This window comes from Phyllostomus discolor, chromosome 3 (genome assembly GCF_004126475.2).
Source record: "Phyllostomus discolor isolate MPI-MPIP mPhyDis1 chromosome 3, mPhyDis1.pri.v3, whole genome shotgun sequence".
Classification (NCBI taxonomy): domain Eukaryota; kingdom Metazoa; phylum Chordata; class Mammalia; order Chiroptera; family Phyllostomidae; genus Phyllostomus; species Phyllostomus discolor.
This window is the reverse complement of record NC_040905.2, coordinates 31,144,034-31,166,546: the sequence shown is the minus strand read 5'-3', so window position 1 is coordinate 31,166,546 and position 22,513 is coordinate 31,144,034. Positions and strand designations below refer to the sequence as shown.

The window sequence follows — 22,513 nt, the reverse complement described above, 5'->3', positions numbered from 1 at the left end:
TTTATATATATTAGTTCTGTGGTGAAATTCTTCATTTTCTATTTTCTTGAATCTATTAATTACAATAATTTCAAATTCTATTTTTGATTACACCAGTATCTGAATTTCTCATGAGACTGCCACTATTCTGTGTATATATATTCTCCTGGATTTCGATCATTTGGCCTTATCTCCTAATACACTTAGTAATTTTGAACAAATGAGGACATTGTAGTATATGAAAAGTTTAAAGACAAAATAATATCTTTCATTTCTAAGCAGATACAGTTGTTGCAGTTTATCTTCACTGACTTCGGGATTGAGCTGCTGTCAGCCTGGCATCCAGTCTTTCTAAAGTGGCCTGTTTGGGTTTTCTTTAGACCTCTTGCGGTGTCAGTGAAAATCCTGGATGTTACCAGAGCCCTTCGTGACAGCAGACCCTCGGTTCACGTCCCAGCCCCACCAGATTGCCAAAAACACTGCTCAGTTTCTCAGTCGCTTGACTTCCACTTTCCACGCTGCCACTTGGCTTCTTGGCAGCTGCTTGTGACTCAGTAAATTCCTGTTATGAGCAGAAAAATAGCACTGGGTGTTTGGTTCAGTTCTGTGTCTCCCTTTGCTCTAGAAATTTTCATCCCTGTGTCGTTTTTACTCTAACAGTTTTCATTTTTTCTGATGCCTGCAGAAACTGGAAAAGTTCCTGAAGGTATGAACCCTTTGTGATTTTTCAGTCTCTCATATGGGTGAGTCAGTGTAGCTGACTTTCCCTAGTTTCCAGTCCATGGATGGGGAATAATATTGCCAACCCTGATGTAAACTTTGGGAGATAATGCAAGACATCTAACTACTATATAGAAATCATTTGGGATCCATTAGAGAGAGGAGCTATGGAATTTGAAATTATCCAAATCATTCCTGTCTTACAGTGTTCGTTATACTTTTATTCAGTTTTCTTTGCTTATAAATATGCTCTTGCATCATGATTGGAGTAAAAGTAAAAGACCATTCACTGGGCACTCACAGTGAGCCAGTCACCACTCTTAGCCCTTTCCTATCAGTTGACTTTATCGCTACTTCTTAGTTTGCTCGGAAAAGCTTTCTGACCTCCTTGCATGTAGGATCGATGTCTTGTGCACAGTGGCTGGTACCATCCCTCCCGTTTTGTGTATGTGGACATTAACTGAAGTCATGGATCAGTGGGCTCCAAGGCAGAGGAACCTGGGAGTGGGGCCCTGGAAGCTGGAACCAGAAAGATTCCAATCAAGGTGCACAGTCACACAAAGAAAAGTTTGGAGATGCATGAGCAGATCTACTGATGATCAATTTACTGTGATTATGGGGGGGGGGTGTTTTTTTTCTTTCAGCTTATTAAAATTTATAAGTAGGATTTAGTTGCTATTTGCAAACACTTGCCCTTCTCCCTGCAAATTCAAAAATTATACCTAAGTACATCCCTGGTAGGGGAGGGGATACTGTATTTGTGGAGGAAGGAATTATTAGTTGGTCTTTAGCCATCTGCTAGTAAACTTAAGCAGTTCTTTTCCTCCTTGTTTGGAAGTCTAGTAAGAAATCATCCTGAGTAAAAACCTTCTCTGATGGACAGTATTGCAGTGTTCGATGCATAACCTCTGGAAGGCGTAAGCTGTCGTGCACGTGTCCCTAGCCCGGGAGATGAAGGAAGAAAGAACAGGAGACGGGTTGGCGGGGGGCGGGGGGAGAGAGAGAGAGAAATGTTAACCTTTGAAATTGGCAGATTGCATTTTGCCTTTTACCATACTCATTTCTACCTTTTGATTAGTCCTGGCAAAAAGTGTACATAAAAAAGGCCTGTAATAGGAGCTTCTCACACTGAACATCTGGTTGTATTACTCCATTTCACTTTTCTCTGTGAAACATTTGAGTAATCTGAGGAAAAACAAATTGCCTTCCTGGAAAAAGAAAAATGAATGGTTTCAGAAATGTGTCCCATATATCTAAATGTAATTAATATCAATGTTATATTACACATTTGGTGGAAGAAATACCCTCTCCTCTATATAGGATATGTAGTAAACACTTGTGAAGAAATGGCACAATTGAATACATATCTTTGACAACTCTTTTGGCATTACAAGCAGCCCATCTCCTTTTGGTTCTAGCACTGCCCAAGCGACATGCCTTGCTGATCAGCCAAAGCCTGTGAAAGAATACAAGTATCCTGAGAAATTGCCGGGACAGTTATATGATGCAAACACACAGTGCAAGTGGCAATTTGGAGAGAAAGCCAAACTCTGCATGCTGGATTTTAAAAAGGCAAGTGATTATTGGCCAATGCTCAGTGCACTATTATTCATAAAAACCATTTTATTCAGTGTAACTGACATTGATGTATTCTGCACTTATTGGGTACCTACCAAATGTCAAATCCTGTATGTTAGAGCTGGTCCCGTATAACAGGAAACACATGTTTTACTGGCAAAGAAAATGATGACTGATACTGTTGTGGGTATCAGTTTTCATTTCAGAACAACTTGGCCTGTTAGATCACTTCTTGCTTTCTGATTTATCATGTGGGAGCTCAGCAATCACTTTCAATGGTGTAAGTTGGCAAATTAATACTCTATGTTTTTTTTTCAAATGGTATTAAAAAAACAAGGTCTACCATTACCTTCCTCCCACATAAGCATAATTTACTACAAAGTAACAGCTTATCAGGGGCTTCTGATGATTAAATTCTCCTAATAAAGTATTTATAGGCAAGTTTCTCATAGAAGATGCTATCCACAGGGATATGGACCCCAGGGATATCACTGATGTGTTCTCCTAATATAAATTCCTCATGTAACCCAAAGATGTGTGTTCTTACTGGACAGGGAAATCGAGATTTAGGAATCTACTCTACTGAACCCCAAGGAGCCCTACTCATAAATTAAATGAAAGTAACTCTTTTGAGGTTTCTTTTATTCTAGTTTATAATGGAATTAGCAGGAAGATAGACAAAAATACATAATCCTCCAGAAAGCTCCAAACACTGCAGAGTGCACTGGGAATAGTCCCAGTTTACATCTGACATGATCTTCTTTCTCCTGAACTCAAGCACAGGTCCCACCAAGACCAGTTACAGCCCTGCGCCAGAACTGGGTTCTTATCTCCGCAGCTGAGTCATCTCGGCTTGGACCAAGAATAATAAATGAGCCAGCATCAGCATATATTTCCATGGGCACAATGTTAATTTCCTAAGAATTTTTTGAGCATTACTCTTCTGCGTTAAAAAAAAAGAACATAAAACTAATGTTTTCTTTCAAACCAGAGACATGCTTCTGGTTCCCACATTACTTTGCTCTGTGACCGTGGACTATGTCATCTATGATACCCCAGTGCCATTTGAAAAGTATAGAAAAAAAGTTAGTGTGCACTTTTTTATTACTGGGGAAATACTTGCATGTAATGAAATGCATTCATTTAAGGTGTTTGACTGAAATTTTAACAAATGCACTCACCCATGTTACCAGCATCTTAGGCAAGATATGGCATAATTCCGTGAAGCCAGAAAGTTCCCTTTTGTCTCCCTCCACTCAATCCGTTCTCCACCCCAGTGAACCACCATTGATCTGACTTTTATCACTGTAGATACAAATGATTGCAGTAGATTATATACCCTATTATAACATCACCTCAAGACATTTTGAAGAGTCTAATACACCGTTCAAGAAAATAAACCCGTTGTCACTATTTGCAATACTGAAATACCACAATAAACTTTCAACATAGTCATTTGAGAACTATTTTATTTGGGGTATTAGGTTGTGATGTTAAAATGAACCAAGTCATACTGCTTAAATTATGAGATAAAATAGCAAGTGAGAACCTTAATTAAGGTAGTATTTCTTAGCTGCAAAGACAAAGCAAGAGTGGATTCTCTATTTGGGCTTCAAACTGTTCGCGTCCTGAGTTGGGTGTTGTTTCTTATAAACATTGTCTTTATCAAGTACCTATTCTGTTTCCTCAACATTGCTGTTAGGCTGACTCTGCAGTCTGAAATGCAAGCTGCCAGAGCTACTTTGAAATTTGATCACCTTAGTGTCCTGGCTTCTGTTGTTAAGCTGGGGGCTCTCCTCATGCCCTGTGTGTCTTACATTCCAACTCCCTGGGGTGTTTTTATTACTAATTCTGATTATCAATATGTAAGTTGTCAGTAATGCAAGAAAACAATGGCCATATAATTGTGGGAGTTTATGCATGAGTATGTAAATAGACATATCCACCAAATGCACATCCATCTATTTACAAGAAGGATACATTTGCACTTTATATTAACTTTTGAAGCTAAATAGCATGTGGTATTCAAAAGAAGTTCATCCCTTTCTAAAGTATCATTTATCCGTCCACCACTCTATTCAGCAAATTTAATTAAGTGGCTCTTCTGTGACAGGTATTGACCGAAGCGCTGCATAATTTGCTTCTTATTCATTCTTTTATATTCCCCCACCAGAAAAGTTACTGGTCTTTACAGTTCAGCCTAACAAAATAGAACCATTTTGATAAAATGTAAAATGTCCTGAGACAATTCAGTCCACATAGAAATTTTTTTAAAAATCTAATTGTCGCATAATATCTAGTTTTGAGATTCATATTAGAGATTCTGGCCACAAAAATAGAATTTAACTTGTAAAAGCAAAATATATCAGGCTTATTTGTATTAAGAACAATTTTACATGATAGAGATTGTAAAACCACCTAACTGTATTTAAAGGTATTGATTTTATTTTAAGCAACATTAATTACTACATCATGAAAATATTTACATATTGAGTTTTCAATATTTTCTTTGAAAGTTCTGCCCTTCCCCCCTGACAAAACTTAGAGCTCAAGAGTTGGCTCAGACTTCACTTCTCTTCTGACTCCTCCCCTGAGGCCGCTGGGCAAAGCCCTCTGTCCTTCCAGCAAGTTCGCCTTCACTGTGTTCACCGTTCTTCCCTTCATACATGCACCACACAGTAGTTCTCAGCAAATTCACCGCTCCCTGTAAGACCAAGCTTGAAAGGGCAGGTCTGATTCATATTCCCTGTAGAATCTTCTACCTACTGGCATATCGCAGGCCTTTATCGAAGGTTTGGGGATAGGGAATGGATGAATGGATGGATGAACAGACAAACCAACAAGTTGCATAACCATCTTTAATTTGAAAATTAGGGATTCAGATTTGGAGAAGTTAGTGAAAGATGAAGTCAATAATACATTGTTAGGTTTTTTTCTTGTGTTCATTTTAATTTTTTGTAGTTGTCTGCAGTGTCTGGCTTAAGCATATTGCACTTCATAATTTATAAAGTATAATTTTGCTAAATTTATAGTAAATAAAACAAATAAAGTTTCAGGGATGGAATTAAGCTGAACCAAGTCTAGGACATGAGTCTGCAGGGTTCTCCCTCTTTCTGTGCATCTGTTGCTAAGTAGACCTCAGATTTAATTTGTATCAGTTGTTTCCCCGTAAAGTTTTCATCAATTAGTTATAATGGACCATTCATAAGACTGATGACCTTTTTTCCCTTGTAGGATATCTGTAAAGCCCTATGGTGCCATCGGGTTGGAAGGAAATGTGAGACTAAATTTATGCCAGCAGCAGAAGGCACCATTTGTGGGCATGACATGGTAAGACACCAATCATAGGGACATGCATCACTGTTAGACGTCAGTCTTTCAACATATTCCTCTCTCCTCCTCTTGCAATGGTGTTTTTAAGCCCTTCTTTCTCACATATATGTGCGGACCTACACTCATGTGATGCCATTGTGTTTATACTGATATTGTGAAGAGGACTCCTTTTATCACTTTTTTTCAGTGGTATAATTGAAGGGCTGTCTGGAATAAAGAGACATAGAGGTTCAAGCAAAGGTGACAGCTGAATCTATTTAGTAAGAGGAAACATTAACCACTGTTAACCCAGGTAGAGAACCAGCACTGAGCAGCAACGTTAAAGTCACAGAGCAGAATTTGGAGATCCGTCCCCAGATGCATGCCCCTCATTGAGCTGAGAGGGGATGGGGCCTTGACTTCGTTTTGTCACCTGGTGTGAGGGAAGGTGGTTATGAAAGAGAATTTTTTGTTTTTGTTTTTGCTTATAGGGAAGAATCAAATAATTGAATGGCTTAGGCTTTAGTTCTCAGACTTACTTATCTTTCTAAAATTAATTTTTCATAAATAATATTAAATTGAACCATTTGAAATTGCCACTTTTACATGCCAACAATGATCAAACATCAATAATTTTATATATAATTTAACCTAATACATCCATTAATAGTTGAAATATTCTTCCTTTCCTCTTATAAAAGCACCATGCCTTTTTTCTTCAGAACAAATAAGGTAGCTCTAAATTGCCCCATGCCTCACCCCTGGCCCACAGACCAGGCTCTGCTAGAAATAAGAGACAAGGAACTCACTTGCCTCCTCTCAACAGATGGCCTAGGTCTATATTTAAGAACCTCAGGTCTACACCAAGCCATAAATAGAAAAAGCCAATGCCACTGAACACAATTCAAGATCTTGTGTAGCCTTTATGTGGGGTGGATATGAAGAAACCATGCAGATGTTAGCATGAATTAGCATTGATGGGCACTTCTCTTCAGAAAGGGGCGCTGATAATATCTCCAGAGACAGACGAGGTCTGTGTGGATTATCTCCTCAGAAAGCTGCATGACCTCTGACGAGCATCAGTTATGACCTCCCAGCTCTGAGTCCAGGTGCTTTAGAGCAAAGTCAGCGCCCACCCGCCAGAAATGACAAGGTGTTGAGTCATGTGGAACCTCCAGCTGGATTTCTCCCCCTGAGCCTCAGTCTGTGCTGAAAACGAGGGATGAAAAGTGCATTGTTTTCAGGAGAGGTCAGCATGCACTCACTCGAGAGCTGAGTGTCCATGCAACACTACTTAATTAAATGTGTTAAGTTCCTGCAGCTCAGGCGGGGTTTTCCCTACTTGTCTTTCCTTGACATGGATTTATGGAACAATGCTAGTTTTGGAAAGACTAAAGAAGCATCATGAAGTGTATCTGTATGATGTGCTACTAGAGATTAGGGACATTAAGGTCCGCGTATGGTACTAGACGCCCCATGACCAAGCACTGTAAGAGCAATGACCCACATATTGTTCTGTGAGTCTTATCTAGATTTTTTTTAAATTTTTAGTGGTGCCGTGGAGGGCAGTGTGTGAAATATGGTGACGAAGGCCCCAAGCCTACCCATGGTCATTGGTCAGACTGGTCTCCCTGGTCACCATGCTCCAGGACCTGCGGAGGAGGGGTGTCCCACAGAGACCGCCTCTGCACTAATCCCAAGTAAGCAAGTCTCGACTTCCCCACTCACAAGTGAGCATCTCTCCTCCACAGGCCTTCCAAAAAGTGCCCGTTCCTGAGTTCAGTCGTCCTCATTCTGTACTTCCCCTGTTATTGCCAGAAACACTAAGTAGGGAAGCCTTTTCCCTCAAATGTTCTGAACAAGGGTATTTCTTTGACACTAGATGCTTATAACTACCTGACCATAGTGAAAAATAGCAGACCCAACAGCGATATTTCAGAATTGGGTTTCAAGAAACCATATTTACTTGAAATACCGAGGCCTTGCCTGAAACAAAGAAAGAAATCATAAGAAAAGTATAAAGAACACAAATGAAGAAGAATTATTTTATGTAAAAAACACAAATTTGTGGTTTTTTATCAAGTATCTTTACCTTTCCAACATGTGTTTTTTAATTGTGGCCTCCTGCTATACGGCAAGAATGTTCAGTGTGGTCAGCAGTGTGATAGATTGACAGATTTTGAAGTCCTCCCTTTGCACCATTTGTTTAAGGCATAAGTCATATTGCCATTATTTCAGTCCTGTCCTTACTGTGTGTGGCCCAATAGGTTTCCTTCATGGACAGGATGCTCTCATCCTAGTGGTCCCCATGAATTCCAGGGGGCCAGGGGGGGTGAGCATTGAACACTTGCTGCCAGTGCCAACCAGTGAAAGGTGACTGGTTCTTGTGATCCAATCTGGCATCCTGGCCTTGCCACAGAAAGCTGGGAGTGGAAAGAAGTGGTGGAGTCAGTTTCATTCTCAGTTCTGCTTTCTATCAACTGTATAATTCCGGGACAGCCACTGCCCTCCTGTTGTTGTCTCCTCCTTTATGGAATTTGGAGATCAGCAATGCTTACCCTGTGTCCTGCAGTAGGTGGCTGGGAAGAAATCATAAACAAATGTTTACATACAGACCCACTTTCCAGATTCGAACCTCTCTGCCATTGTGGTAAACAGTGTGCTCAACAAAAAGGAAATACTTCCCGTGTCATTAATATGTAGGAAAGTCCCAGCGGCTCCTTAGAATGCACCTTTTTTTTGACCACTGTATGTACTTTAACATTATCCAGTAAGTCCAATGTGAAGGAAGAGGTGAGTGGCTATTAAGATGGGAGGTTTTTAATGGCAAAATATGTGTTCCAGACCATCGCATGGCGGGAAGTTTTGTGAGGGCTCCACGCGCACTCTGAAGCTTTGCAACAGCCAGCAATGCCCCCACAATAGCGTTGACTTCCGCGCCATGCAGTGTGCGGAATACAATGGCAAACGGTTCCGAGGGTGGCACTACAAGTGGAAGCCCTACACACAAGTCGAAGGTAACTCCCAACCCCACCCTCTAGTGACAGCCTCCTGCTTTGTTATCTTCCCTCTTTAAAGAACTACATGATTCTCAGGGCAATGTTCAGATAGACCAGATACCGCTACGTGGGGTCAGTGTCACAGAATCTTTTTTGGGGTTAGTTTGATACACGGCCACTGGCATTTTAATCTAAACTTAACCAGCTCTGTGGTCAGAAATTAACAAGCCAGATAGAAAATAAGTACATAATACCATGAAATCTTCAGAGAAGTGATAAAAAATTGAAAGTAGATGTTTTTATTGATAATGCATCGATGTTTATTTTTAATTACAAGGCCCAGTAATTGATGGTGATATTGCTCTAAGCATGTCACCCACTAAACCCTTATCATTTCCAAAGAACGAAAGAAAAATTTAAGTATCTTTTAGAAAATCAGATAACTTTCAAGTGTACTATATTCAGAAAGACTTGATCTATAACTATAAACTCAGATGTTTGTACCATATGTAGAATTTTACTCTCCAGTTGGAGAGAAATATGCATTATTCTTATGACTATAATAACTGAACTTCGTAGCTCAGGTGGCATAACTTAAGAATAAATTCACCTACTGATGTGGCTCGTGGATTGAGCGCCGGCATGTGAAGCCAAGCGTCCCCAGTTAGATTTTCAATCAGGGCACATGCCTGGATTGTAGGCCAGGTCCCCAGTAGGGGGCATGAGAGGCAACCACACATTGATGTTTCTCTCCCTCTCTTCCTCCCCTCCCATCTGCCTAAAAATAAGTAAATAAAATCTTTTTTAAAAAATTAAAAAAAAGAATTAACGCAAAGAACATCAAATCATCTTATTCTTTGAAATTGGAAATACTGTCCAAGCAACACTCAGGAAATACATAAGTTAGACCTTCTTATGTGACATGTACTTTCTCCATCTGATTATATATAATATTTTCATAGTGAGAGGTTTATGAAGTTAGTAGATTATAGAAGGAAAATTGTTAGCAGTTTCACAAAAATATCTTTGGTGGTGTTTTCACTCTTAAACTCAGTCACAATTAAACCAGTGAGAAACAAGTAGGCAGAAGAAAAAAGTAGAAAGCACTTTGAGTTGGGGTCAAAAATATGTATGCCATTCCTGACTTTGCTAGTCTTCAGTAAATAAATGTAGTAATCATGGAAGCACATACTAAATTTTATTCTTAAATTGATTCAGTTTGGTCTCTTGTCTTGCACAATACAGAAAATATTTGTAGACGAGACTCTGGCCTATAAACTCCTAAGGCAGACTAATTTTTCATCATAAACTGTCCCCTTCTTACCAAGAAGAAAACAAAGGGAAATGTTTTTTACAAAAGTTTGACTATATAAATCATAAACACTTGAAGTGGATTATTGTGAGAGGTGAACTTTATCTACCAGTCTTAACTATATGATGATACCCATATTCTCCATGTATCCATATTTTTGACAACCCATTATATTTATAAAAAACATTGTTTTTTGGAGATTTTACCTAGAAGTTATTCCCTTTATTAATTTAAAAATATTTTGTATTTCTTCAATTGCATTAGCTATTAAAAAATTAAGTGATTACTTTAATTCTTGTATTACATTTTATTTGTGAGAATTTTGCATATTGTTTCAAAATGGCAGTGACTTTTTGCATTTCTACAAGAGAGTAGTTAATTATACTAGTAGAATAGTGAATAATAATGTTGTAGTCCAAGTCAACAAATGTTTATTGTATGCCTACTATGTGCCAACCACTGTGTAAAGAACAAAAACTAATAAAGGATGGAGTAGAGTAAAAATTAATAGTGAACATTTAAATAATAATAAATTAAAGGGAAAAAACAAGCCTAATGAAGCAACCATACAAAAATGTCTTTGCAATGTATTATTGTGTGGGAGTTATTTTATGGGCAAAAAAAATCTATCTAAAATTTAGAACAAAAATGATCAGCGCTTAAGTATTTTTCTTATTTGTGTTTGTGTGTGTATTTCTTTTTAAGATCAGGACTTATGCAAACTCTACTGTATCGCAGAAGGATTTGATTTCTTCTTTTCTTTGTCAAATAAAGTCAAAGATGGGACTCCATGCTCGGAGGATAGCCGTAATGTTTGTATAGATGGGCTATGTGAGGTAATAATGATGGTTCATTCATTCAACAAACATCTCCAGACAGTCTGCTTTGTGCCAGGCATCCTGTGAGAAGCTAGAGAGAACAGATAAAAAACAAGCCCTTTTCCTCCAAGTCACAGCCCAGTGGGGGAGAAGCCAGATGTGCACATAATGAGACACGCAGTGATGTGTTGCAATGAAGGTGTGTACAGAGCACAGGGAGAAGGGAAGAGCCCATTCTCTCTTAGATGTGGATCTGGGAGATTTGCGGGGCTCCTTGGAGAAGAGAGCTTCCAAGCGAAATCTGAAAGGGTGAGTTGGAAGGGGGATGTTGGGTAAGCAGGCAGAGTAAGACCTGACTCAGTCATCAGAGTACCCAAAAGTCAGGCAGGGGTTGTGGGGCTGGGGGAGGTGAGGGGGGTGAATGGGCTCTCATAAGAACAGTCACTGCCAGAGTGAGGAGTTGGGTTTTGACCCCAGTGTCCATGTAGATCAGGCACTGGGATTGGGAGCGAATGGACTCATGGGATCAGATGAAGTGGCTGGGCAATAGCACGGAGAGTAAATGAAGCAGGGGCAGCTCAGAACCAAGAGGCCACTTGGCAGCTATTGCAGGGGTTTCCAGAAGGCCTGGCAGTCTCAACATTCATTGGAAAGGGACTTGGGAGACAGGCTGGGAAAGACTGAGTGGCTCAGTGAACATTACCCCTGGAGCTTGTTGCCATGTGCAGAAGTAAGTTATGAGAATAATGATATTATAAAAATTAAGGTGTGGCCAGATCAAATGCATGGCATGAAGAGTTACTCAGTATTCTTATTCAGTGGAGTCTGATGACCTTGGTCCTCGTTCTAGTTTTCTGTAATTTGTACGATAGTGGTACAGTGGAAGCACCACTAAGACATTGATGCAATCCTCTTTAATGCATAAAGATTAGGTAGAAGATTCTATTAAGATCTTTTTCAGCTTTAAAATGCTCATCTTTACCTTTTTTTTAAATTACTGCTTGATTTGTTAAATATTTCATTATTTTCTGGTATTCTTAGTGATACAGTGTTGCAGTCCCTTATTTGTGATTCTGAAATCTAAAAGGTGTGAAATAGAAAGTTCGTTTGGCTGGAAAATATAGATGACCTTAATTTGTTTGGTGGCAAAAACCTGCCCTGAACTGTTGTGAGACTGTCTGTCAGTTTTCTTGTTCCCACTTTAGTATGACAATGATGCCAGCATTGTGTTATAGCAATATCATTGCTTTCCTAGTCCAGTCTGGGACTTTCATGTTATGTGCATAATATGTCATTTACCTCCCTAAAATCCAAAAATTTATGAAATGCATCCATCCTTAAAGGATTATAAGCAGGGGATTGTGGATTAGTTATTTCATTTCTGAATAGATTTTCTTACATCTATTAGCATCTTACATCTATTAGCATAGAAAGCATCTATGCTTTCTTAGTCTAAAGCATAGACTATATGCTTTTGTTAGGATTTATAAAACTAATAAGCATTATGCAAATTGTAAAGAGTTCCTAAAACTGTAAGAGGGTGAACAGATGTGCCCTTTACATAATTTACTCTGGGAATTATTTCCATGTGACATGTGCTACTCTGCCAGTGAACAGAGGGTTTAAAAACACCATGGCATATTCCGGTGGACCCTCGTGAGGACACATTACTTGTCATTAGTACTAAGTGCTTCATGTCAGTCTGAATTCTCCAACATGACAAGCGGATAGATATAATTCGGGGCTCAGGAAGCAGCTGTGTAGCAATACTGAAGAATTCAGGTTATGTTTAAGTTTTCCTGCTCTGGACCTGAATAATAGGATGGCAGTCCTTCTGTGCACATATTGGGTATCCAATAAATACTTGTTAATTTCCCTGTGTCGGTGAAATTTCAGCTCTAGCGGGGAGGAGGTTTCCTGACTGAGGGTTGTGACCTTGCTCCTGTTATCTTTTCTTTCATGAATGACATGCGACCTCATGAATATCCCAGAGAGTCGGATGTGACAACATCCTTGGATCCAATGCCGTTGAAGACTCCTGTGGTGTGTGCAAGGGGAATGACTCAGACTGCACGACGCACAAGGGCCTCTACGCCAAGCACCACCGCACCAACCGTGAGTATGCCACCACTGCCGGCCACGGCTGAGACCGGATGGGACTGGGAACTCCTCTGCGGAAAGAACCTGAGGTGTAGTGAACACAGCAGGAGCTAAGACTCCCGACAGGTCCCACAGCTGCCTCCTCCCCTGCCTACTCACAAGTGTGTGTTTTGATTGCAAGTGGTTGCTAGATTATTTGAATTGATTGAAATGGTCATTAGGAATGGTGAAAGTTTTAACAACTCTGTTTCAATATTTTTAAAAAGTCATGTATAGGACTAATATAACCGATTGACAAAACAGATCCTCTCCCATTTCTAAATGTGGATTCCCACACTGTAGCTATGGAGTACCCAAGGTGCTGGGAGATTTGGCCTAGGACTACTTGAATGAAATACCTCATTCTGCCCCCTCCTGTTTACTTGAATCTAGAATATTATCAGATGGTGACCATTCCTCCTGGAGCCCGGAGTATTCGCATCTATGAAATGAACGTATCTACCTCCTACATTGCTGTGCGCAATGCCCTCAAAACATACTACCTGAATGGACACTGGACTGTGGACTGGCCTGGCCGCTACAAGTTTTCAGGCACTGCTTTCGATTACCGACGGTCATACAGGGAGCCAGAGAGCTTGACCTCTGCAGGGCCAACCAACGAAACGCTGATTGTGGAGGTAGACTACAGCCTCATGGTTTGGGGACTTGGATTTGGGGATCTTCTGGAATTTCTGTAGGTCCAGGGCTATTGGTATAATTTTAAGTGTACCCAGCTGTCGCCACCTGATGTCTGCATCTGGCAGGCTCCTTCCATCTGGGACAGCTGCCATATCTCCAGATGTCCCACCTCCACCACCCCTCCTGACCTTGAACTGCTTCCTTCACCCTGTTGTGAACCTATTCACCCTGCATTCTTATTTTGATTATTTCTCTCCTGCTGTCTCAGGCTGTTAGCTTTAATAGTCATAGAGAAAGAGAGATGTGTCCAGGTTGAAAATGAGCTCAGCTTATCAGGAACCATTCCTGTAGAAGAGTCACAGAGGATCAGGATGTCGGAAGGGGAGCTTCTCAATGGCCTTGCAAAGTAGCTACCTCTCCAGGACACCACCAACCTGTCCAATGACTGAGATGAGCTGTGTTGTCGGGGAGGGGACTGTGGTTCCCAGGAGTCAGGGAAAGGCCAGTATCATTATCCACTAGAACATCACATCAAGACGAGTAAAGGCTCCAAGGCTTGGAGATGGAGGTGTTTAACAACAGGTTAATCATGATGTTTCTTTAAAAAAAAACAACCACCATCTAATAAGGTGGTGACTGGTCCATGTGTTTGGGTTTCAAACCCAAACACTAGAAGGTGAAGAGTGCACATGCAATTTTATGTGTTAAACCATGGTTCACAGACATGCTGGGCCAGAGAGATCACCCTGACTAGTGACACAGGTTGCTCCTGGAACTCCAGGGTACCTGCCAACAGTCAAGTGGAAAGTACTCTGACTTAGCTTTGACAGTGGGATACATCACATTCACTCCAGTGTCCTTGGTTGTTAGTAGGAAGTGTGATGGCACTGTTTAGGTATCACTTTCTGATTCACTCACACAGAGAACATTTTCAGGGGATTCCAAAGAAACACCTAGAGAAAGCAAGAAATAACTAAATATGGTGGTAAGGTTGGGGGGCGTCTGAAGCCATGTGTGGAGGAGACACTGAACATAAAGCAAGCAAGTCAGAGTGTCTACACATCTAGTTTCTAGGTGTGCTTGAGTCTAGTGGGGAGCATATTCCTGTTCAGAAAGTTAATGTAAATTTTGTGAAGAATGGACAGTATTTATTTTATCAGTGTAACTAACTTTTTGTTGACATTGTTACTGTTTCAGGTAATTTAAAATAAATTATCAAATAATTTTGTTTCTACTTTAGCTATATTTCCCCCTTTCTTATCTCGTAGCTGCTGCTTCAGGGAAGGAACCCAGGCGTTGCCTGGGAATACTCAGTGCCTCGGCTGGGGGGCGAGAAGAAGTCCAGTGCCCAGCCCAGCTACACCTGGGCCATCGTCCGCTCTGAGTGCTCAGCCTCTTGTGGAGGGGGTAGGTTGCTTCTCTTATCTCTCCCAGAGGTGGGCACAGAAGTGCCTGGAGCACAGTTGGGTTATGACATGCACTACACCAGTGCAGACTCCGGCCCGCAGAGTCTGTGTGTTGTGGAGGCAATGAACAAATTCACACAGACTGCAGAAGTCCTGTGGATAGAAAGGGATGGCACAGCCACTCTCTGAGAGAGAGAGCACCTTGGCCACTCTCTCAAGAGGAGAGTGCCTCGACCCTTGCCTGGATAAGCTTTTATTGCTTTCTAGTCACTTTACATCAAAGAAGGTTCTCATTCATTATCCTTAGGTTTACTTTAAGTGATTACTTCCTACAGATAACAAAAAGAGAAAAGAAATGTTGCAAATGCAAGGGAATGATCAAAGTGGTTGATCTGGTTACATTTTGTCCTTGGAAGAGCTTAGCACAGATTTTAGGGAGTTGCTGCAGAGGCATACATTAAATGTCTGCAGTTTCAACTCAGGGTGAGGGAGTTTTAGCAAAAGCAAGCTTTAAAGTAGCCTAGGTACGATGTAATCCTGATTCCCCACAGGAAAACCTATCTGTGGGTGTGGGTCCTGTATGCCGGACCTCGCTGCCCCCTGGCTTTTCTGAGTGGGAGCTGGGCTACATTCCCCATGCCATTCAGAACGGTTCCCTATACTACACTGGTTCTCATCATGTCCTAATGAGTAACCCAGGGTGTCTGCCTGAGGGTAGCAGTAATGTTTGCAGAAACAAGGGAGAGAACAGTGGTTCTGAGTACCACTTGAAAGCTTCAACTTCCTTCTCCAGTTGATCTGCATTAGTGTGTAGTTTTGAGGAAGTCCTTTAGTGAATTAGTTTATGATTTTTATCTAATTTAAAAGTTTTTATACATAGTTTTGTTATGAGATTATCCAAATGAAAGTCACTCAACTTATTTTATACATACACACACACATATATAGTATATATATATATCATGGTGGTGATGAGAAATAGAAGCATGCATGAAAAGTATACTGATATAGAGTGAGTCTTTAAATCAAATGGTCTTATTCAAAAAATTCAGTGGAAAAAAATTTGCTGTAAAGTTGTATACTGAAATTCATGGAGAAATCATAAGAGTTTTATTAAAACTGCAGTGGAAGTGACAAGAAATAACACATCAAAAGAATCTCACGTGACAAAAATTTTCATCTTAATACTGTGAGATATGTTTACATTGCTGAAGTTACTTCACTAGAACATTTTTTAGCTGGAGTCGGTGAGTACTATCTGGTAATGAGTGGCAAGTAAATATTTGCAAGTATAGACACAGAATGGTAAATACTGTCGATAATTTAAAAGCAGCCATATTTCCATTTGAGCAAATAAATTTCAGCTTTGTGCATTCCAAATTTTAATAATTAGGAAGTTAATTCAGACAGCATACTATTTAAATGTAGAAATGGTTTCCAAATGAGCACTTGCATAAAGTAAGAATCTAACGAATGGGTAAAGAAAAACAATGAACTCATTCCTTCTTAATAAAAAGAAGAAAAAAAATGTGACAAAGATTAACCAAAGTATTACGGTCTGAAAAGTTAACACTGTGTACTTGATGTATGTTAATCCTTCCCATTTTAAACTAAGAATATAATATTCAAATTATATTTAAATCCTGACATTAAGAGCTTTCGAAGGAAAAATGTGGTTTTCTCCAAACAGGAGAGCAAGCCAATGGCTTTCATGGTAACTGAAAGACTCCCCACTTCTTTCAGCCAAGAAACAGTATCAGTGGAGGAGAAATAGTTCCTTTTGATTTAAAGAGGTCCCCATTTCCTTACCAGCTCTGAAAGACCCATCTCTCTGTAGAAAATAAGATTTCCTGACAGATGTAAATCAGGTAGTGCCTTTTATCTGCTTCTCTGACCAGCTTCCCCAGCTCCTTTTCCCTTGCACTCACTTTCACGATACGACTGCATTAACTCACTGTAACGATCCTGCTCAGCTGTGCCTTGACTGGACTCTCAGTCAGCGTCTGGGTCCTGGCCATGGGGAAGGACTTACACTGGCAGCTCGGAGCCAAGATGCTGTGAGGCAGCGGCTTAGCTGATTCTGTCTGACTCTAAGACGGAGACGTTGTGACGTGGTAGTAACTTCCCTCACTCTCGTTTCCATGTAAAGGCATCAGCCCCTTCTCAGAATTACACATGCTGCACTTTTTAAAAATCAGCTCCCGTGACTCAGTTGGTTTCGTACATTTCAAATAACTAATCTCAAACCTCTGAATTACCTCCAAATGAAAGTGCATATTAAAATTTGGCTTATTGCTATGTTATGAACTCCAAAATGTACCATGCAATGTGTTGGATGATCTTTTTTCAAATGAAAACATTCATCTGATTCACAATTAAACCTCCTCAGACAAACCTTAAAACTGGCTTATCAACCAACCTCTTTTCTACTTTTCCAATAATATTCCCTTCACCATCTTCAGATATTTATGCCTAAGGCCTAAACTTTAACTAGTGTAGCAAGTAGCTTCAGAAAATGGAATGGAATCGTCAGCAGTCTTGCCCTTGTTTGTTGAGGTCAAACCATTCATTCACTCATTTGTTCATTCATTCCCTCACTTGTTTAGTCAGCAGATATTTGGAAGCACTAATCTGAATATCAAATTGCTTAATGTCAGATGGGGAAAACACAGAGACCTTCAGTTAATTCCCTCTGCCTGTGAACTGAGCAGTGAAATGCCAACATAAATGTTATGTTACATGAAAAGAATTTAGTGATTTTTTTAGCATTGTGGCTCATTGAAATACGGTGTATTTGTGTATCTCAACAAAGGAATGGAATATTTCAATCCAGCAATTCTTCCTCAGGCATTCTGCTGAGTTCTGAGACTATAAAGAAAAATATGTACTGGCCTGTTCTCAAAAACATATGCAATCCAGAGAGGAGTTACCATAGACACATACGTAACTACTCCGGATTGTAAGTGGGGTCCTGTGAGAACTCTGAGAGGACTCCGGGACCATGGGGCTGAGGGAGTGACGGCGTAGCTGCACCTGGAATGTCTGTGTTAGAGCTGGGGAGCCGAGACAGCTTCTGGCGGCCAATGGTGCCTTTACCTTCATATTCCTTGTCCAACTGACTAACATCTCTAGATGTTTTTCACAGGAACTGCTTCAAATTAGATCTTCCCCATCCATACTTTGTGTGCTAGAATGTTCAGAATCCTTGAGTAAGTGCACAGTTTTTTTAAAAAAACTTTATTTCAAGGGTCACCTTGTCCTCCAGGTCCCAGAGATCAATTTGAAATAATCTGGCTATTCCCTCCATGCCTTGGGTCACCCGTGAACTAAGTTAATAAAAATACCTTGTGTGTCATTATCCAACACCCTGATAAATTACAAAATGCATTGCCCACCCCCGTGTGATGTCTACCCCTGGCCATTTCTTTAAGCATGCTCAAAGGTCCAGGGTAAAAGGTGGGAGCCCACCTCTTCCCAAGGAGCAATGATCATGTCCTATTTCTGAGTCCTGCCAGTTCCCACAAACCTCCCCTCATCAGGAGCTTTGGGTTCGACTGTCTGTCTTAGGTCAGCCCCTCCCATATTCCCATCACATGGTCATGGTCAACACCACCCCAGTGCTCCCACTGCTGTGAGTGTACGCATGCCTGTATTTCCAATCATGCTGCCTGCTCCTGTGCTAAACAAATCGGAACCTTATGAACAGGTAATAACTACTTAGAAGATAAGCAGCGCCTCTCCCTCTGTCATGTTGACAGGTCAGTGCTGTCCTGGACATCGGTAAGCAGATCAGATGCATAAAGATGTCCTGTGTCCTCCATAAATGACCATAGTCACCAGCCTCCAAGTTCTGGAGCACATTAGGGTGCCATATGCTCAGTGTGATCACACCAGGGAAAATTGTCACTTAAACACGGCCTGGAATCCTTCAGAACCTGAGCTGCTCCCAGGAATTCCCCTATTCTGGTGTCCTGGAATATTGTCCCTCTTCCGATTTCAGGATTCTGTGCCTACGTATCACAGGCCCACAGTGTCTCTAGCACTCTCTGTAGTAATGATGTGCTTCTCGTGGGACCACGTGCATTTATTTGTGGAATATTTTCCAGTTCTCTGTGGAGTTGTACTTGAATGGTTGTTTTCTAAGGCTTTGGCAACAGCTGGAATTAATTCTATAGTTAGAATTATTAAAAACTTGGAGATTATTTGATAAAATCACAGTCTTTAAGCCTGAATACTCCTCTTCCAAATACTTTGGTAAAGTGTGAATATTTTAAAATGCTTTTCAAAGAACTGGCCAGAGTCAGTTTCCATGAAGATGAGGGCAGAGACTGGGCACAGGGTTCACGACACTTGCCACCTCCCGTGGCCGGACTTTCCAGTTAGAGGATGTCCTTTCTGACTTTCTTATGCAAGCCTTTGAGTTGTATACTCTTCCCTCTTATTTATTAATATGGATCATTTTAGAAAATTGGCTTGATCCTGGTGTTCCCACAGGCTATGTGATATTTCTTTCTGACAAATAGTCGAGCAATAAGCCCTGTTCAGAAATTATTCCACAAATGTGCCCTTCGTCAGAGAAACAGTACCTGAGCCCTTGTAAATGTTCAGCTCTGTGGCTGAGCAGACCCAATTCCATCACAGGAAATTCATCTGAAAACATAGTTATCTACCACTTCATGTAAAAATAGAACTTGGAAGTCCTAAATACTATTGGGGATATGACTGTCTATATATATTTTTATTTTCTCAGCATATTTAGATATTTGAAAACCACCAAAGGAAAAAAACACTTAAATTCAGTTTTATGTCCATTATTGTTTACATGGTCTGGGAAAATGAATTATAAATTAAAATCTCAAGCATCCTTACCACCTGCAAACAGATTTGACCTCAAAAATTCATTCACCATGCAAGCTGAACATTTATATCCCCGGCCATTCCAGTGGAGCATAAAACACAGCAACAGGTGTCTCGAGGTTGTATCCCTGTGAAAAATCTTGTCTTTTGGAAAATGCTGATTTGGTTGGACATCCAAAGCCAGGAGTGTTTGCAGGTGTCTTTGTCTTAACAGACCAGTACTCCCCAACCTGGCCAGGGGTGCTCAGCTGCCTGAGGGCAGTCACGCTGGGATGGTGGGCACTGGTGTGCGCTCCCTCCTCTTTGCTTTCTAAGTGCTGCTAAGGATCCCCTCAATTAAGAGAAGTTGAGGTTGAGCCTCGCCAGGTCACTTTTAAGAATCTAGGATGTGGCATCCCTGGTCCATCCAGTACGCCCCTGGCATGTCATATTGTATTCACCTGTGTGTGTTTGTGTGGACAGGGAACCCCCATGGCCCTGGGAGCCTGGCCTGTGGGCTCAGTGTGTAGCTAACAAGATTGCCTAGCCAATTACCCCCCACCTTGCCTTTGCTTACCCCTTTATTCACAACCTGGCTTAATCACAGCAAAAACGCAGTGATGTGTTGGGTACGATTCTCATTTTGAAACAGAGATAAATGCCTGTAGTACAACTGAAAGAGTATTTCTTATGTCAGCCCCCAAGTCGATCTCTGCAGAATACCCAGGACCTGGGCACACTTACTGCCTAAAACGTGTCCTGCAGATAATAGAATTTAACGTTCCACATCTCATCTTTCTAACCGTTACTGTACTGAGCACCGCTTTGCTTTGCTTTTTTAACCATTCTCTGGTTTTGATTCTTTTCTGCACCAGCATCATACGTGCAAGCTTTCTCATTGCTTTGAGCTCTCCCGCCTCGAAAGAAGGACCTTTTGTCACTGAGTGTCAGTGTTCCCTGCCGCTTGTCTCTGCCATGCTCTGCTCACCCGTCATGAGCTCGAGGAAGCCTTTCGGCCAAAGGCCGTGGTCCCTTGCCATCCCAGGTAGTGCCACCCTTGTCTCCCTTGGCCTCTCAAGATATTTGTCTTCATGGTTTTATCACACCTGATGTGTACTCAGGTCTGTTTTTGTTATTCGCTGTACTCTCCATGGTTTGGATTCTGTGACGGAGATAGAATGGTTTTGGTGGAGGTTGGTTCATGACATTTGCGGTTTGTCATTAGCTGCTGTGTCTTCAGGACCTGGTGTAGTGTCCTGCATATACCAGGAGCCAAGTGTGTACTTGTTGAACAAACAAACACAAGATCCTAACCACTTATCAAATCATAAATATGCAAGGACCCTGTGTAGGGATGGTGATGTGGGGCAAGCCTTCTGTCACCCCTCCATGGTGGCAGCTCCCCCGGGCCCACTTCATGCCTCTCTTCTTCCTGCTTCTGGGCATGACTTTCATTATTTAGATTTTGAGCTCCATTTATTCCACTGCAACAGAGTTTAAGAAATTACCCCTAGTCTATGAAGAGTTCTGAAATAGAAAATGTCATGAATCTCTGTCTCAAATAAGAAGCCTCTACCCTGTGTTATATTGGGTAGAAAGAAAGTGAGCTATAACATACACTGTGGTGTTTTTGGCCATAAAGACAGGGGGCATGTCCTGGCCCCACATCTTAACAACTCATATTACTAGCTACGTAAGCCTTTTATACCTTACTAAGCCCATCCGTAAAATGTGGATCATAATGTGACCTACTGTGTAGGGTTCCTCTAAGGACTAGATGAGAGAATAGCTATAAAGCTAGTCAAATAAATGCTAGTTTCTATGCTTTTCTGTTCATGTTATAGCTTTGCCTAAGAAATTATATAGGTTAGGTTATGAAACTCTTGAAGCAAGAGGGAATTACATAATGATCTTGTTATTCTTGTGGCCCTAGGGCAGGGATGATGAACACATATCTCCCTATTTTTGGATTATGTGGTCATCTAAAGAGAAGTGTATATCTGTTCACACACATGTACAAAGGCCTGTGTGCATGCACGAATGTCCTTGGATGTGGGTGTGTGTGCATGAGAGTACTGGCTTGTAGCCTCTGCAGCTGAGTGGCTACAAGCCAATTCCAAGAACAGCTTGTCTTTTTCCTTCTGGAATGTGACAAAGGCCAACAGGCAAGCAGACAACTGAAAGTCTCAGAAGTCTAATCTCAAGAACTTGAGTATGCAAATTACAGGCATATGGTGAGCAGAAGTCTCTGATTAAGGACCCACAAAAAAGTCTTTGAGAAAAAAGATGTAAACATTGCACATGAACGTGAGAGTAATTTCTTTCCCTTACATTTTAGTTCTTGCTATCTTTCCTATAAATGAGGTTACTGGATGGCTGAAATGTAGGTGAGAACAATGTGGTGAATAGGTAATGGGAAAGCCGGCGTTTGGGAGAGGATTGGGAGGGAAATCTCCAGGGAGAACTGAAACAAAAGCAGGGATGTGAAAGGAGAAACAGGAATGCCCTTGGCCAGGCCTGTGGGCTCAGATTTTCAGGTCCTGGAGCAAAGTAAAGACCTTCTGATCTAATGGAATTCTTTGTAGCTTTGAATTAACTGTGAAAAATGGTTTCTTAGGGCAGAACCTAAGCCTGTTTCCATGGAGACTGGCCATGTGACACCTGGATGCTCCCTAAGTGTTGAAGTGTGAATGTCCCAGCTCAGCCCACAGAACAGAACCACAATGCGGGGGCTGCCGTCCACGCTGCTTCTGCCAAAGAGGGAATTTTGTCTCT

The 22,513-nt window shown here is 41.1% G+C and overlaps 1 protein-coding gene across 2 annotated transcripts in view; it reads left to right on the top strand.

The window, feature by feature from the left end:
• Window positions 1-22,513, top strand: part of ADAMTS16 (ADAM metallopeptidase with thrombospondin type 1 motif 16) — a 126,549-nt gene that overhangs the window by 62,362 nt on the left and 41,674 nt on the right. For both annotated transcript variants that reach the window (XM_036020283.1, XM_028517775.2), the window contains exons 10-17: window positions 2,118-2,271; window positions 5,512-5,607; window positions 7,141-7,289; window positions 8,434-8,606; window positions 10,606-10,736; window positions 12,710-12,833; window positions 13,251-13,495; window positions 14,765-14,903. In XM_036020283.1, the coding sequence (XP_035876176.1) occupies window positions 2,118-2,271; window positions 5,512-5,607; window positions 7,141-7,289; window positions 8,434-8,606; window positions 10,606-10,736; window positions 12,710-12,833; window positions 13,251-13,495; window positions 14,765-14,903 (1,211 nt within the window). The remainder of the gene's footprint in view (window positions 1-2,117; window positions 2,272-5,511; window positions 5,608-7,140; window positions 7,290-8,433; window positions 8,607-10,605; window positions 10,737-12,709; window positions 12,834-13,250; window positions 13,496-14,764; window positions 14,904-22,513) is intronic.